Below are 18,848 nucleotides of genomic sequence, written 5' to 3' on the forward strand. Positions count from 1 at the left end.
TGTGACCTATCACATGACTCAATGACGTCACCGCAGGTCCTTCACAACAGCGCGAGCCGCCCAAGAGACGGGACGCAGCAGAGATAACACCGGGAGGACATCGGAAGGTAAGTATAAACTTTATTTTTTTATTTTTTACCATTCTTATTCTTTTTTTTTAACTAACTTGGTCACACTACAGTGTGTTCCAAATTATTATGCAAATAATATTTTCTCAGATTTTCCCAAATTACCTATATGAATTGCAGTCATTGTAATTTTCCAGTCAAATAACTATTAGAGTACAATTGAAAGGTTTTTGTACAAACTGCCTATGATAACAGTATATTTTTAAAAAAATAAAAAACTCAAACTGCACTCAAAATGCATGTTCCAAATTATTATGCACAGCAGAGTTTTCAACCTTTTCATTTTAATAAAGAACAAAAAAATGGTCATTTTTGAAATTATAAGCATTAGCAGGTTATTACACACTGAAATCAAACAGTTTTCAACTCAAAACTTTATTCTAGGTGATGTTACATTTGCACATAGGACCCCTTGTTCGAAAGGAGCTTCTGAACTCTCTCGTCCATTGAATTTGTCAGGTTTTGGATGGTTTCTGCTTCCAATTGTTTTGCATGAGGACAGAATACCCTCCCAGAGCTGTTGCTTAGATGTGAACTGCCTCCCGCAATCATAGACACTCCTTTTGATGATGCTCCAGAGGTTCTCAATGGGGTTGAGGTCAGGGGAGCATGGGTGCCATACGATAAGTTTGTCCCCTTTTATGCCCATAGCAGCCAGAGATGCAGATGTGTTATGTGCAGCATGAGACGGGGCAGCATGTGTTGCTCCTCCCATTTGAATATTATTACATTAGCCAATGATGGTGAAAATTTGCTACCCATACTTACTCCCCTCCTTTGTAAAAAAAACCTTATTGTCAAAGCAGAAATAATTATTATCCAGAAGAAATTTAACTGACATTATAATGAAATCTTTAATTCCTACTGTATACTTGGTATATGTATCCAAGTGATAGCTCAGGTTAGTCAATGCTACACTGTGTGGTATGGATGGATATAGAGCTATAACATCGCATGATAGCCAGTGATAATTTTCTTGCTATAGAAAAATCTTCAAATACAGTAGCTAAAAATTTAGAGTCCCTAATGTAGCTGGGAATTTCTTGCACTAGTGGTTGTAGATAGAAATCTATCCATGCACCCAGTCTCTCTCCCATAGAATCTATACCCGCTAATATTGGTCTGAGTGGTGGTGGAAATATGTTTTTGTGGATCTTAGGAAATGAATGATTTATAGTATGACAGGTTGTTCCACCAGTTTTTTTTTATCCAAGGCTCCTGTACTCAAACCTTCTTGTAGCAATCTATATAATTCCAAATTTAAATCATTGGTGGGGTCCCTGGTTAGTTCCAAATACACATCAGTGTTTCTTAAATCAATCAAATTGAGCTTTTTATATAAGCTAGAATTTAATACCACTATTGTGCCCACCTTGTCTGCTTGACGCATTGTCAAATCCATATTCGTTTTGAGTTCTCTCAGGGCAATTTTTTCTTTTCTAGTTAGATTGTTATTTTTATTTCCCTTATTAGTGATTTCAGTTTTTTAGAGAAACCAAATCCTTTTCAATAAGATCCTGAAACTGGTCTAAAACCATGGGACATGATTGAAGTTGATAAAAGGATGGATTTCCCCTATGAAACAGACTATTCAGAGAGGTATCAGATATCATAGATTCCCTCTCCATTGATTTCAATTGTAATAATACCTTTTGTTTAGTGATGAGTGAACGTGCTCGCCACTGCCCGGTGCTCGCCCGAGCATCTCACTGGTCGAGATGCTCAGCGCTCGCCGAGTATTTCCGAGATTGCACGGCGGGAGCTCAGGTCTCCTCCCTGCATGTTTGGCGCTCTTTAGAGAGCCAATGAACATGCAGGGATTGCCTGCCACATACTGTAATGCAGTAGCCATGTTGGTTGTGGCATTACAGTGATTGGCTGGCCGCACAGCGTCATCAGGTCTATATCAGACCGGGGGCCGCCATGCTCGTCACAGTCTACCCCGGAATCAGACAGAGTAGGGAGAGGTGCTGCTGCATTAGGGAGAGATTTGCTTATTTAGAGTTAGTATAGGCATTCCACCACATCTATATATATCCAATTGAACTAACAGTCCTTCTGAGGACTAATCCAGGTGCATATAATCAGTGGTGATAGCAGGAATTAGGCAGGCGGTGTATGTGGCAGACTGCAGTGTATAATACAGCACAAGATGCTCCATTCCAGTTATGCTGCTGTTACAGATATTTCTACACATAGCTCCAGGTATCAGGTGTCAGGAATAATTTTTTTTTTTATTTTAATCCTGATTATTTAGTTAAAAGCAATCCAGAGAACACCGTTTTTCTGCTCCATTGCTTGTTGCCACAGCAGAATACAGCCAGATTCTTTCCATATTACAGCGCTAAAAATCCAGAAATTTGTTGTGAACGTGGAAAATATTGGCCTCCATTTAAATTTTGTCGCATTGTGTCAGTGAAGTTATTGACACGAGGTCGCTGTGAAAAATAGTAACCTACAGTTCAGCTATTTAAAACTGTGGTTTTCTGTCACACATATCACATATAAGTTCGCTCCAAATTGAGCCATTTCTGGCCTCCATGTACATTTTGTTGCAGGGTGTTAGTAAAGTTATTGACACCAGGTTGCTGGGAAAAATAGTAACCTATAGGCCAGCTATTTAAAACTGTGGTTTTCCATCACACGTATCACATAACACTGCGGTTCAAATCCAGCCATTTGTAGTGAACGTGGAAAATATTGTCCTCCATTTAAAATGGGCAAGGCACGTGGCAAAGGACGGAGAAGTGATGGTGATGATGGTGCATGCAAAGGACGAGACCGAGGCCGTGGGCAAGCTGAAATTGTGCCACAACAAACACCCACATCTTATCACTCGACCTTCCTATCCCAAGTAATAGGGGACCGCAGAGCATAACTATTGAACACAGAGCAGTGTGAAAAGGTTATTGGTTGGATAGCAGATAATGCTTCCAGTCACTTAGCCACCACCACCAACATGTCTTACACACGGGCAAGTCTCAGTAGCCGTGAGTCGGGACTGCATATTCCTCACCCTGATCCTCCTTCCTCCCACCATGCCGAGTGCCTGGAGACAACTGATCCCACACTTGGACACTGTGAAGCGCTGTTCACTTTTCCATTTATAGATTCGGGCCTCTCGCCCAGTCCACTTGAAGCGGGGCAAGAGTTCGCATGTAGCAATGCCCAAATATTTAAGCAGCCACGGTCACACAAAGGCGACGGTGGGAAACAGTCACAAGAGGTGGATGATGATGAGACACAATTGCCAGAAAGTCAGGAGGAGGACCAGGGTGCGGAAGATGAGGTGGTGGACGATGAAGTCTCTGACCCAAGAAGGTGACATGCAGAGCGAGGACAGCAGCACACAGGGGGAGGGAGGCGTAGCACCACAACAGGCAAGAGCAGTGTGGTGGCCACAGACAGAAGGCAGGAAAAGGTTCCCCGTAACATCAACACGACTGAAGTTGCCAGTACAACTGTTAGGTCTTCCCGAGTCTGGTTGCATTTTAAAGACTCTGCCGATAACCCCAAAAAGGCCATTTGCACCACCTGCAAGGCCAGCATCAGCAGGGGTACCAAAACTAGCAGCCTGACCACCACCAGCATGATCAGGCACATGGCAGCAAAGCACCCGACTAAGTGGGCCGAACCCCAGAGTTCAGCAACAGTGTCTGCGGGTGACACCACTGCTGGTTCCGCTATTGCACGTGAACACCAATCCCCTGTCCATGTCACATGCCAAGATGCCTCCCACCATTGAACACTCTCAACTAGCAAGCGCTAATACGCAGCTAACGACCCTACTAAATTCACACATTTGCGAATGCTTGCGCTCGAAATGTTGCCTTTTAGGCTCGTGGAGACGGAAGCTTTCTGCAACCTGATGGCAGCGGCCGTCCCTTGGTACTCGGTCCCAAGCCGGCACTATTTCTCCTGGTGTGCCGTCCTCGCATTACACAAGCACATGTCCCACACCATTAGCTGTGCCCTCAACAATGCAGCTACTGGGAAAGTCCACCTAACCATGGACACGTGGACAAATGCTTGTGGGCAGGGACGGTACATCTCGCTGACGGCACACTGGGTTAACATAGTGGAAGCCGGGACCCAGTTGGACCTTGGGACAGAACACGTCCTCCCGACGCTGAGCATTGCGAGCCCTGGGTCAATCAGGGTTGCCCCCACATTCTACAGCTCCTGCACCTCCATCTCCTCTTCCTCTTCAGCATCCATCTCCAAAATGACCACATCAGTCGCAAGCTGGATGCACTGCAGCACTGCCTCAGCCAAGCGGCAACAGGCTGTGCTGAAGCTAATATGCGTAGTTGACAAACCACACAAATCTGAAGAGTTGAGAACAGCTGTGAAAGAGCAGGCAGATCTGTGGCTGACACCGCTGAACCTACAGCCAGGCATGGTCATGTGTGACAATGGGCGGAACCTGGTGATGGAGAAATGACAGCAGGAGTAGATACAGTTTCCCAAAAGTCAGTTCTTTCACCGAGCTAAAGAATATGGTGTGGTGAAATACAACTCACCGACAAGCTGTGGACTGGCTATCGACCGAATATGGATACCCGGCCATCGCTGTCATTGAGGTTGTGGACAGCTTCCGCCTCCATGAGCCTAAAAGGCCGCATTTCAGGTGCAAGCAGCTTTAGAAGACTTCCTAGGAGAAATGACAGCTGGTGTAGATACGGTTTCTCAAGTCCTTTCACCAAGCTAAAGAATATGGCTGTGGTGAAATACAACTTTCAGAAAAAAAGCTGTGGACTGGCTCCGTATCATCCCTGGCCTTCCCTGTTCTGGGACCCGTGCTTGTGGAAGGTGAAGATGACACCGGGAGAAATAGTGGAGACTGGGGACCGAGTATGGACACCCGGCCGCCGCCATGAGGTTGTCCACAGCATCCGCCTCCACTAGCCTAAGAGGCCACATTTCAAGTGTAAGCAGCTGTCATAAATTTGGCAGTATAGTATTGCTGCCTGTGGGTGGGTGGCTGGCTGCATACTTGAGCTTGCATTCCAAGGAATGGGGTAGGGACAACTGAACGCTGCGTTGGGACAAGGACGTGGAAGGTGATTGTTGCAAGTCTGCAACGACAGGTGCATGGCGGGAGGCATCTTCGCATGCGCCAAAGATCACTTATGCTGGGCACATTTAGGCAGTGACCTGGGAGGAATCGTCCACGGCAACCACGCTGGCAGCAAACCACCACCAGGGATCCATATTGGAGACACGTTCTTTTCAGAGTTGTGCCTGCTTGCACAACTCCATGAGGTGAGTTTAATCGCTCACATCCTACTTTGATGTTACACTTTTAATACTACCCTTAGATAGCGCTCCTCCTTTCCCCCCTTTCTCCCCAGGCATTTTTTTTTATCAAATATGGGATATCGGCATGCTAAGGAGAAATTGCACAACACATTTTGTGGTCCATTTTCTAATGTTACCCTTGTGAAAATAAAAAAAAATTGGGTCTGAAGTAAAATTTTTGTGACAAAATTCCACATTGCCTCAGTTCCTGTGAAGCGCGTGACATAATTCTCTGATTTAAGGGCATAAGAATTCAAAGTTTGAAAATTGCTAAATTTTCAACATTTTTGCCAAATTTCCATTTTTTTTCCACAAATAAACGTAAGTGATATAGGAAACTGAGATTCTTGCACGTTTGGGGGTGACAATGACTATCAGGGCGCAGCGGGTTCATCGCTGGGCACATCACCGGGACAAACCGCCACGCTCCCAAATGTTTGACTTGTTACACTTGGTCCAGAAATGGCTGCAGCCAGAGTCCTCTACGCCTGCGCAAATGGTAGAGCGGGTGGTGACAGACCATTTTGTGCATTCCCTGCTGAGGCCCATACAGACTTGGGTTGCCCAGGGTGATCCCCGAACTAATCGGACTGGTCGAGAGATACCAGGGGGTTGAGGGTTTCTTGGGGAGGCAGCCCACTCCATACTGGGGGGCCCAGCAAGGGGCGGAGGCCCAAAAGGGGGTGGGGCATCCAAGGTCCAAAGGGGTGGGGGAGGTGGTGCCCAAGGTCCCTATGGTTGATGTGATCTGCTGGAGGTGCCGCGGCCCAGGCCATATAGCCGCCCATTGTCTTCTGACCCCCGAGCAGATAGACTGCAGCATAGGATGCCATTGTTCCGATTATGCGTATCCGGCCTGCAGTGTGAACTGTCCACCCATTGAGGGGCCACAAGCATGTCCTGTGAAAGTGAACGGGTAGCAGGTAACAGCACTGCTAGACTTCGGGAGTCTGGTGACCCTGATTGGTATCCGACCATGCCCCACTCAGATGGACGAGGAAAACAAAGGGGAAAAATGCCAGGGTCACCCGCTGGTTCTTAGCCCTATAGGATTTCATGTAGAACATAGAGCAGGGAAGCTACATGGTAATGCTGATGCCCTCTCGAGAATCCCCTGTCTAGTGGTAGAAGGTGCCAAGCCCCACGGCTTTAGGCAGAGAGGGGAGGTATGTAAGGTGGCTAATGGTTGTGTAGTCGATGGGAGGTATGTATCACAGAGATGGCTGGTTTCTGTGATGTAACCCGGTGAATTTTCTCTAGTGCATGTCTGCACTAAGAGGTCTAATTGTTGCACTTGGGAGCCGGGGTACGGGTTGCTAGGAGAGATGAGAGGGTCCTGCAACCCACAAACCTCACCTCTGGGTGTAGTTTCCAGCCTATAAAATGGAGGCTGTTGCTTGTCACATGGTCTGTGTGTGTAGAGAGAAAAGGCCTCCTGTGTATGTTTTGCCTCAAGGCCAAGCCAGGACACTGGATGCTACACCAGCCTGTGTGACCACAGCGCTGGCCATCCACATGTTTTGCTATAAGGACTGTTATCTTTGCTTTTGCCTGCACTAAAGGCCTTGTGGAAAGGTTTAACAAGACTCTGAAGAGTATGCCATAGAAAAGGACTGTAGAGACTGGGACTGTCTGCTTCTGTATTTATTGTTCTCCATCCGAGAGGTTCCAAAGGTCTCTACGGGGTTCTCGCCATTCGAACTCCTGTTTGGCCGACATCCACAGGGTCTCCTGGATGTTGCAAAGGAAGCAGAGGCCACGACCCACAGGAGCGTCATCAAGCACGTCGCTCTGATGCAGGAGAGGATTTCGAAAGTGATGCCCATCGTAAAAGAACATCTCCTCCAGGCACAAGAAGCTCAGGCCAGGGTCTACAACCGGTCAGCCAGGGTGATGCAATTCAATCTGGAAGACAGAATCCTCATGATAATACCTATGTGGAGAGTAAGTTCTTGGCCAAATGGCAAGGGCCATATGAAGTGGTGGAAAAAGTTGGTGAAGTGAACTACAAAGATCATCATCCAGAATGACGTAAGGCGTATCAAATATATCACGTCAACCTCATCAAGCCCTGGCAAGACAGAGAGGCAGTGGAGACTCCATGCTTGCTGGAAAAACCAGAAGGTGACGTTGGAGGAGTCGCAATAGTGGAAACGCTAACGAAGGCCCAGAAACAGCAGTGTCGGGAGTTGCTACAGAAGAACCGGGATCAGTTTTCGGAACTGCCGGGCTGAACAGGGGTCATAGAACACAAGGTTCTGTCAGAGCCACATGTGCGGGTGAACTTGAAGCCCTACCAGATACCTGAGGCCTGACGAGAGTTGATCTCCAAAGAGGTGGCTCGCATGCTGAAACTCGGAGTCATTGAGGAATCCAAAAGAAGCGGTCGAGCCCAATTGTCCTGGTCCCAAAGCCCGACGGGGAATGGAGGTTCTGCAACGACTATCAGAAGTTGAATGAGGTATCCAAGTTCGATGCGTATCCGATACCACGCATCGATGAGCTGATCGAGCGACTTGGGCCAGCAAGGTACATAACCACCTTGGATTTGATGAAGGGATATTGGCAGATCCCCATGACACAGGGAGCCAAAGAGAAGACTGCGTTTTCTACGCCGGATGGATGCTTCCAGTATGTCCAGATGCTGTTTGGACTGCAGGGGGCCCCTGCAACCTTCCAGAGAGATATGGATTGAGTTCTTGCACCCCATAAGCAATACGCCGCGGCATACCTGGATGATATCGTTATTTTCAGCCCGGACTGGGAGAGTCATCTGGAAAAGGTCCAGGCGGTGTTTGATGCTCTCAGGAAGGCGGGGTTTTCAATAAACCCGAAGAAATGTGCCATGGGGAAAGAAGAAGCCAAATACCTGTGTTATGTGGTCGGTAGAGGCGAGATCAAACTCCAAATCAGTAAAGTGGAGGCAATCCAAACCTGGCTGAGACCGCTGTCAAAAAAACAGGTTAGAGCCTTCCTGAGGATTGTGGATTACTACAGAAGGTTCATCCCAAACTTTGCCATGATGGCCGCACCCCTGACTGACCTTTTAAGGGGACAAAATCAGCCATGGCCAAGTGGACTGCAGAGGCGGAGACGGCCTTTTAAGAGAAGAAAGTGGCTCTATGGTTTCCCCTTACTTTAAGAAACAGTTTATGCTCCAGACAGATGCCTCAGATGTCGGTTTGGGAGCAGTCCTTTCCCAGGAGATATACGAGGAGGAGCACCCTGTCCTCTATCTGAGTAGGAAGCTGTCCTCCTGCGAGAAAAATTATGCGGTCATAGAGAAGGAGTGCTTGGCCATAAAGTGGGCGGTGGACACGTTGCGTTACTGTCTGCTAGGTTGAAAATTTAGATTGGTGTCCGACCATGCCCCACTCAGATGGATGAGGGAAACAAAGGGGAAAATGCCAGGGTCACCCGCTGGTTTTTAGCCCTACAGGATTTCAACTTTCATGTAGAACATAGAGCAGGGAAGCTACATGGTAATGTTGATGCCCTCTCGAGAATCCCCTGTCTAGTGGTAGAAGGTGCCAAGCCCCACGGCTTTAGGCAGAGGGGGGAGGTATGTAAGGTGGTTAAAGGTCGTGTAGTCGATGGGAGGTATGCATGGGGCTCTGGTCCTTCATCCTTTCCACATGACTGGTATACTTTAGCACTAGCCACACTGACAGGGTACGCCCGTCTACATCGCTTTCTGCTGGGCATTATATCTTGTGTATTCGGATGTGATATATATAGATATATGCAGATGGGTCGGATCAAGTGATATACTTACCTTACGCTCAATATAGGCTATAGATATTTATTTCAGACATTTATCCCTGTATATTGATAATAAGAGAACTTTTGCATTATTGGGATTTTATATAAGAATATCTTGTAAGACTATTGTGCTATTTTGCAGGAGCATTAAGGATTTAATATTGCCCATTTATTTATATTAGACATTGTGCTCTTATTTTGCACAAACCTTGATGATTGGGTGGCAAAAATCACATTGTGGCTATTGTGTTTTTTGTTTATCCTTTACAGTGTTCATGGTCTCTCTTCTGTAAATTCTATCTGTGTATTTTGATATGTTATATATGCATGTATTTATTGCATGATATACAAAGTATTGTCTATTTATTGCACTATCTGTATTGGTGACCATCTATTAACCTGAGCAGTCATGAGGGCCAGACCCCTTTGTCTATATATTTTTTAAATATTTTTAAATGTTTTGTCTACGAAGTTTCTGGAATAAAATTATACCTTTCATATATAGAAGTGTGCTGCTTCGTGCATGTGGTTCTTTTCTCTTTTACTTGCATTCTTGGTTATACCACATGGGTTAGCACCTTCTTTAATATTATTGTACTCCATATTTGCTGTGCACTCCCATATCCATATATATGTCGATGGGAGGTATGTATCACAGAGATGGCTGGTTTCTGTGATGTAACCCGGTGTATTTTCTCTAGTGCACGCCTGCACTAAGAGGTCTAATTGTTGCACTTGGGAGCCAGGGTACGGGTTGCTAGGAGAGATGGGAGGTTGCAGCAACCCACATACCTCACCTCTGGGTGTAGTTTCCTGCCTATATAATGGAGGCTGTTGTTTGTCACATGGTCTGCGTGTGTGGAGGGAGAAGGTCTCCTGTGTATGTTTTGCCTCAAGACCAAGCCAGGACACTGGACACTACACCAGCCTGTGTAACCACAGCGCTGGCCATCCAGAGGCTTTGCTATAAGGACTGTTATCTTTGCTTTTGCCTGCACTAAAGGCTGTTGTGTTTGCATTTTCCTTTTGAACAGTTTATGAAGCCAATAAACCACTATGGACACTTAAAGGAATATGCCTCCTGTTTGCCTCAAACCACACCTGAGTGAGTACCATCCCTACAATACACATACACATGCATGTAATTGGCAGAGTCATATCTCCTAACTCTGTAGACCGCATGCTGCTTTTGTACTTGGCTGGTCTACACCAGACAGTATGGAGATGAATGAGGGAGACCAAAGTCCAAAACTAAACTTTTCAATACATTATGAATGCTTCTTTTGCATTATGCAGAGTCAAGAACTTTCCGGTTACAGGTGACGGTACATAACTTTTGTTACAAGCTACACCAGTCAAGTAGATTATTATTCGAAGGCCCATCATCACCTGTTGGGATCACACGAGTTGATATGTGTAGCTACGGCCCCTCAGAGCTACTCTCTGCTCCCAGTTGATTTGTGAGGACCTCGCTGGCTGAGGTGCATCGGTACGATTCCTCACTAGTACTGTCAAAGTCCATTCGATGAGGGCCACATACTCCTTTCTATGGCACTGTCTCTTCAGCTCTCCATAGGAGAACTTGTGTCCCACTTTGGCAACACTGTGGCTTCCTCTCTAGTGTAGACAATTGTTTGCTTAAGATAAGGAATCTTTCCTTATCTTAATCTCCTTGAATTAGGCCTACTGTCCACTTAGGGCACAGTTCTGTACCACATAAGTAGGTCTCCTGGCCTGAGCTAAGGACCTTGCCCTGCTCTTTGTCTCCACTATGATAATTCATGATGTTCAGCATAGTGTGCCTAATAGCCAGGAGTCCATGTTTAAATATCCCACTTCATCCAAACCCCTCCCCAGACTAGGAGACCCATTCCCATTCCTAGAGGTGAATTGTCACAGGATATATAGAATGGAGTTTGTCTACAATAATGTACTGCGCCTGTGCTACTTCTCAAGCACTAGAAGTTCGATATTGTCCATCTCCTAGTGTGCATGTCCGGAAGTGACGCGCTTTACACTGAAACGCCGGATTAACGCTGCACCACTCGTACCCGTGACTGCTCATTACCGTAGTTATGTGTCCCACGCTGGAGAGTATAATCGCCTATATGTGTCGGGACCAGCACCCTTGTCAGTAGATAAAATAACATATGGTTAGAGGTTGCGATTACAGTTAGAGTGAGCTGGAGAATTCATTGCATATCTGATAGGCTATGTGCCCACGATGCAGAAATGAAGCAGAAAATTTCTGCAGCATTTCTGCATCTCCCTGGCAGAAAAAACGCATGCAGATTGTGCATGCATTTTTCCTGCAGAATACATGCGGATCCACATGCGGATTCACATGCGTTTCCGCATGCAGATTGACAAGCGCTTTCCAGGTGATAGCATCACTTGGAAAGTGCTTGACAACTAGGTAACACTGTATAAATCCATGCAAACAGCATGGATTTATACAGTGTGAACCGTAAAAATTAAAACAAATAAAGCTATACACACCCCCGAGGCCCCGGCGTGGCTACAGCGCTCGTTCCCGTCTGGTTCCCGGCTGCCGGCATATCGCGAGACAGAGCGGTGAAGGGCCTGCGGTCACATGGCTGTGACGTCACCGCAGGTCCTCAAGCGATGCCGGCATTCAGAGAGAAGCCGTCGGACAGGTGAATATAAACTTTATTTGTTATTTTATTCTTTTTTTACAGGTACAATGGTACCCAGGTCAGGATGAGAGTCTCCTCTTCTCCAGAACTGGGTACCATCCGCACATAGAGACGCATAGAAGCCGCTTGTACAAATGTACAGACACGGTTTCTATGCGTTTCAATGCAAGTCAATGGCGGGAGTTCAGCTGCGCTTCCGCAAAATTAAATGACATGCTGCGGATTTCTGTACACAGCATAAACGCTGCGGAAAAATCCGCAGCATGTGCATAGAACATGCGGAATCCCCTTGGGGACCATGGGGTGCGGATTACCTAGCGTTTTATAAGCGTTTCCGCTGCGGAAATTCCACAGCATAAACGCTTGAAAAATGCTACGTGGGCACCCAGCCATATTGTAGATTTCACCTTGTAATCTCCCTGTTCTGCATTATTCACTGTTCCTATAGTTATCACAATTCCCCCATATCAGGGACATAAATAATTATATTGGTTACTTCGGCCTTGTGTTTGTCTGTGCTTTGTATCCGGTCACCTGATTACAGGGGCATCATACATTCTGGATAAGGGGCATAATGGGGGCATTACACTGTGGGGGCATCATACATCCTGGATAAGGGGCATAATGGGGGCATTACACTGTGGGGGGGCATCATACATCCTGCATAAGGGGCATAATGGGGGCATTACACTGTGTGGGGGCTTCATACATACTGCATAAGGGGCATAATGGGGGCATTACACTGTGGGGTCCTGTACTCTGAGAACAAGACGTTTCCTCCCTTCCTGTCTCCATAGTTGGGTCGTATGTATCTATTACAGGAAACAGAACAGAAACCTTATTATTCTTATAAAGGGGCAACACAAGACCCCAAAAGAGCCTCCGTGCTGAAGGGGTTAATGCCCCCTGCGCCCAGTAATGGGGGTCTCCACATACCTCCACCTGCAGAGCCCCCGCCACATATATGGCTGTTGTGTGCGCACAGGACCTGTGATGAGGTCACAGAAGGGGAGGAGTCAGGGGTCACATGATCAGGGGCCTCAGTGGATGCAGGACTCTGCTGTGCTGGTTGTCATGGTGCTGGATGAAGTTGTCTATCGGAGATAGATTAGATAATGTGTCTCTCCATAACCAGGATTACACAGTAGTGAAGAAGACCTCTAGTGAGCGCTGTCAGGCCCCTGTGTCTGAGGGATGGGGAAGACCTCTGAGCCCAATCAGGGGGCCTCCACCTCACACCCAGATACATGAGGACATCAATGACCAGAAGATCCTAGAACTCGCCTACAAGATGATTGAGCTGCTGACTGGAGAGGTGACGCTGCTGGGAATGCTGGGACATTATACAGTAACGCTATGGAGGGATCGAGGGGATGACGGTATCATTGTATGTGTCAGGTTCCTATAAGGTGTCAGGATGTCGCTGTCTATTTCTCCATGGAGGAGTGGGAGTATTTAGAAGGACGCAAAGATCTGTACAAGGACATCATGATGGACGTTCCCCAGCCCCTCACATCACCAGGTAATAGACAGGACTAAATACACACGGCCTATAATTATCTGTATGTAAAGAATGAATTCAGTCCCTGTATGTGTTTCCTCCAGATCCATCCAGTAAGAGGACAACACCAGAGAGATGTCCCCGTCCTCTTCTTCCACAGGACTGTAAACAAGAAGATCCCAATGTTCCTCAGGATCATCAGGTAGATGGAGAGAAGGTGTCATGAGATCTCCCCTATGATGTGTAGACGGCTGTGAAGGTCTTGTGTTCAGTCTTGTTTTATCCACCAGGATTATATGTTTTATACTTGTGTAATGAGAACTGTGGAGATGACAGGATTAGAGCTGATCATAGATGAGACTTCTCCATCTGTCTGTGACTTTTATAATATTTGTTTCAGGGTGAAGATCTGACCCATATTAATACTACAGAGACATATGTGAGGGGTGATGAGCGGTGTAAAGAGGAGATTCCTACATATGACTACCCAGGTGAGTAGTAACCACTAAATGCAGAGAAGTCACAGATTCTTCTCATGGGAATATATATATACTGTATATGCGCCACAGCAAAAGTAATTTGTATCCAATAATATATAAGCTGATCGACATTTCTTTGTAAAACAACAGCGATAAAGGATAAGACAAAATTACTTGGAGGGTGAGGGCTTATTAGCTCCTTTACTTGAACCGGATAAGCCCGGTCTGGATGGGTTTTTATACAATATAGATGTTTTTTTAGACTTAGATGCTTTTTTTTTTTTTTTAAAACAAATAACATAAATAATTATGAAAATATGTAAGGTGCTTTCTTGAATTTCCCGTGGATTGACAGTTGAAATCAGAAGCAATAATCGGAACATGGGTCGGAACGGAACATGGATTATGGTTGTACGTTTATTTTCTCCCATTGGATTAAAATTTGTGAACATTTGCCTTTTTTCATTCGTATTAACTATGTAAATATGTCAGATAATATTACTGTGGAGATATAGTACAGACCAAAAGTTTGGACACATCTTCTCATTTAAAGATTTTTCTGTATTTTCATGACTTCGAAAATTGTACATTCACACTGAAGGCATCAAAACTATGAATTAACACATGTGGAATTATATACTTAACAAAAGAGTGTGAAACAACTGAAAATATGTCTTATATTCTAGGTTCTTCAAAGTTGCCACCTTTTGCTTTGATGACTGCTTTGCACACTCTTGGCATTCTCTTGATGAGCTTCAAGACGTAGTCACCGGAAATGGTCTTCCAACAATCTTGAAGGACTTCCCAGAGATGCTTAGCACTTGTTGGCCCTTTTGCCTTCACTCTGCGGTCCAGCTCACCCCAAACCATCTCAATTGGGTTCAGGTCTGGTGACTGTGGAGACCAGGTCATTTGGCGTAGCACCCCATCACTCTCCTTCTTGGTCAAATAGCCCTTACACAGCCTGGAGGTGTGTTTGGGGTCATTGTCCTGTTGAAAAATAAATGATGGTCCAACTAAACGCAAGCTGGATGGAATAGCATGCTGCTGCAAGATGCTGTGGCAGCCATGCTGGTTCAGTATGCCTTCAATTTTGAATAAATCCCCAACAGTGTCACCAGCAAAGCACCCCCACACCATCACGCCTCCTCCTCCATGATTCACGGTGGGAACCAGGCATGTATAGTCCATTCGTTCACCTTTACTGCGTCGCACAAAGACACGGTGGTTGGAACCAAAGATCTCAAATTTGGACTCATCAGACCATATTGATAAGTCAAGTCTTGTGAGACATCAGTGGGTTCACACAGGGGAGAAGCCATTTTCATGTTCAGAATGTGGAAAATATTTTAATCCTAAATCGTGTTCTTATGGTGGAATTCTGTGTTAATCAGATATGATGGGACCCATGTCTTCAAAAAAAGTTCCACCTATGAATCATAATTTCAAAGAATATTATAATAAAAGTCTGGGGGTCAAGCCTGTCACGATTCCTCCACTCAGTGAGTGACTGTTTTGCTGCCCTATGGAATATGGCTCATGCTGAATTGTTGTTTTGACTGACAGCTCGGTCATCCAATCTTGTAAAGAGCGTGCTGAGCTGTCAGTACCCTCATTGACAGTTTACGGTCCAATCTGTGACTGGGAGCTAAGGAACTTTCTCCAGGCGTTCTCTGTTCTGGAGATTGCCCAGCTACTTAACTGAGCTGTCTGCCGTTAATCCCTGCCAAATGTAGTTTGTGGTTCCTGGCGAGTGTTTGCCTGGTTCTGTTGTGCTGAGTTCTGATCTTCCGCTGCCTGACCTTTTGGGCCGTGTTCTGACTATCCCTTTGTCTTGTCCTTTTTCCTTGATACGCTATCTCCAGGTATTTTGACCCCGAACAGTGACCTGTCATGTCTTTGTCTATCCCCTTGGTTTTCTATGTTCTCTCTTCGTACTGACCCCGCAATGTCTAACTTCTGTGCCTCACAGTCTGTCCATACGTAGTGACTTTTTGGTCAGCCACAGTTTGCAACTCTCCCATGCAATTTCTTCCCATCATCTTTCTTATTGTGAAATTAAGGACATTGACATTAACTGAGGAGAGAATTGAGGCCTGTAGTTCTTTAGATATTCATCTTGGTTCTTTTGTGACATCCTGGATAAGTTGTAGGTGAAATTTTGGCAGGTTGGATCCTCCAAGGAAAATTCAACATGGTTTCAAAATTTTTTTCCATCTCACTCTCACTTTAATTCACTAGAATCCCAGAAGCATAACAGTTGCTTTGTAATCCTTTCCAGATGGCTAGATTTCAATGACTTTAGAATCTGTATTTCATCATATCCAGCTTTTTTGAGACCTTCCACTCTGCTTCACATTGCTAGAAATCTTCTGCTTGAGTTATGTTTTGATTCCATTGGTCTGATAGTAATCATGGCTAGGCATGTCAACATGTGACAGCTGAATTTGGTTAACTGGTTGATTTGTAGCTAAGGGGGCAATTACTTAGCAACAGTTAGATTTTCTACAATACAATACATTAAGTCAGCAACAAAACTTTTAAAAAGTAATTTCTTGTCCTTGGGATATATTTTGTTATTTGGAAATTTTATCTATTTAGTAGAAATGAGCAGATCGCTTCGCTCAACCCTGGTCCATGGATCAGGTCAGTGATCTCTGGCCGATGACAGGAGCTGCGAGAATTTCTTTACCCTCTGGGATCTAAGGCTCAGCTTATTCTTTGCCGGGCTGGCGCATCATCAGCTTTGCACCATGCCGCACAGATGGTGCTAGATCAGTTAGTCAAATGCTGTGGCTGGGAACCTGGAAGCTCAAGAAATTCACACTGCTCCTGTCTATGGCCAGAGAGCATGGACTTGGACCGTGGACCAGTGTTGCGCAAAGCGATTCGCTCATATCTACTATTTTGACATTACATAATTTTTTAGATATTAAGCACTACCTTCCATCTGCCAAACCTCAACTGAGAAATCAACTTGTTCTATTAACGTTTCACCTCTCCCTGATAGTAAGCTACAAGAAACCTAGATGGAAACTGATTAACTATACGGAAGCCATTCCAGATGTATTTATATCACATGCAAATTTTGCAATGACACCTCATTTAGTATACACTGCCTTCTCCAGAGTTATAAGCCAGTTTATCTTAGAAATAAATTCTTGCACAGTCGTACCCTTTGCCTCTATCCAATATTGTGCTAACAACTTCATTACCGTGTAAACCATTCTTCCACTGCAGACAGACTTTCCATGCTCCTCAGTTTCGAGATCCTCCACATACCCTAAAAGTTTCAACTTTCCACTAAACCCTATGGATCAAGGTAAAGGTGAGCATTTGATATAGCTTTATTCTAAATTTATAGGCCTCTAAAATTTCATTGAGACTAGATTGTTATTGGAGCTGTAAGTACTGAGCTTTCCCTCCTCCTCCCAACCACGGATATGCTCCAATTGTGCTGCCAAAATATATACCCAAAGATTCAGCACTGACAAACCTCCATCATATTTTCCCCACATCGGAGATTCTAAGTTATGAGCCGGATGCTTATTCCATATAAATGTCTTAGAGTTATTTTGGGGTAAATACCATAGTGAAATCTACACTGGAGAATTGTGTAGTATATATAACAGCTGTGGCACCTATACTAGTTCAATAAGATTTGTGTGTCCCACTACTGACAGAGGGAACCTGGACCAAACCTCTATCTTCTGTTTTATATTTTGTAATAATTGATGTCTTGTAACCCATGACTGTGGTCGTTATCTTTTCTCCGAAATATTGGACCACTGAAACCACCTGCAACAGAAGCTGGAGCGATCAAAGCGCAACACATTTTCTCTCTGAGAAGTAGAACGGATTTAGACCAGGTGATGGTCAAATCAGACAAATATCCAAATCTTTCAATTACGGATATTGCCACTAATAACGTAGAGGAAGCATGTGCTAAAAATAACAATGGGTCATCGACTTAAAGGGCAACCATTAACTCCACATCTTAAAAATGAAAATCAGCACTGTCTGGATGCTCTTCAATATCTGCTGCCAGTGGCTCTGTGGCCATCACAATGAGCTGGGGAACAAGAGACACCTCTTCCGCGTGACCCAGCCCAAAGACTTTGTGAGAAGATCCATTGATTCTTAACCTTGCCCTTGGTTACAGGTACAGCAATTTAATCCAAGAGATCAATTTAAGTCCCAATCCAAACTTTCCCAACACTACCAGAGGTACACCCACTCTATTAAATGCCTTAGTGTCATTCATCGAGCAAATGACCCTGTCTTCTGAATTGTCAGGTGGTATCTAAAGATTATAATAATAATCTTTATTTTTATATAGCGCTAACGTATTCCACTGCGCTTTACATACATCATTATCACTGTCCTCATTGAGGCTCATAATCTAGATTCCCTATCAGTATGTCTTTGGAGTGTGGGAGGACCGGAGCACCGGAGGAAACTCAGGAAAACACGAGGAGAACATACAAACTCCTTGCAGATGTTGTCCTTGGTGGGATTTGAACCCAGAACCCCAGCGCTGCAAGGCTACAGTGCTAACCACTGCGCCACCCACAGATTCAAGTGAACCTACAAATCTTAACAGCAGTAGACCTCATAAGCATTAACCCAGATTGATCAGCATGGCTTACTGTAAAAATAAATTTACTCAACCTCAGAGCCAACACCTTGGCCAATATTTTGATGTCTGTGGGTAGTAAAAATATTGGCTTATAAGAATCAGGTACAAGTGGATCCTTTTTCTGCTTCAATAATGCTACAATAATGGCTTCATGCAATGAACTTGGTTAGCTATTGGCATCAGCAGCTTCCTGGAAAGTGTGTAATACAAGGAAATTCACTTGAATGAGGCCCTGAATATTCTGTAACAACTCTTACTACGACGAAGCAATCTGATCGAAACAATGTGCAAAGTGCACCTCAGTATATGGAGCTTCAAACAAGCCAGGATGCATTGAGGTAGACTGCGGTTGCAACATTTAACCTCCGTTTGTGACTTCCA

At 45.0% G+C, this 18,848-nt stretch overlaps 2 protein-coding genes across 5 annotated transcripts in view; one reads left to right on the top strand and one right to left on the bottom strand.

Moving 5' to 3' along the window:
- Nucleotides 1-12,877, bottom strand: part of LOC141206942 (uncharacterized) — a 187,829-nt gene extending 174,952 nt beyond the window's left edge. For all 4 annotated transcript variants that reach the window (XR_012277431.1, XM_073664312.1, XM_073664311.1 and 1 more), the window contains exon 1: nt 12,785-12,877. The gene's annotated coding sequence lies outside the window, so the exon portion shown is untranslated. The remainder of the gene's footprint in view (nt 1-12,784) is intronic.
- LOC141206943 (uncharacterized) lies at nt 12,850-17,002 on the top strand. The gene is made up of 5 exons (XM_073664313.1): nt 12,850-13,163; nt 13,247-13,370; nt 13,454-13,551; nt 13,750-13,840; nt 14,515-17,002. The coding sequence occupies exons 1-5, from the start codon at nt 12,876-12,878 to the stop codon at nt 14,592-14,594; spliced, it is 681 nt and encodes a 226-aa protein (XP_073520414.1). The 5' UTR covers nt 12,850-12,875; the 3' UTR covers nt 14,595-17,002.
- Nucleotides 17,003-18,848: the final 1,846 nt, after the last annotated feature.

Source organism: Phyllobates terribilis, unplaced genomic scaffold (assembly GCF_046119375.1).
Source record: "Phyllobates terribilis strain yellow unplaced genomic scaffold, ASM4611937v1 Scaffold_150__1_contigs__length_4496277, whole genome shotgun sequence".
NCBI classification, from domain to species: domain Eukaryota; kingdom Metazoa; phylum Chordata; class Amphibia; order Anura; family Dendrobatidae; genus Phyllobates; species Phyllobates terribilis.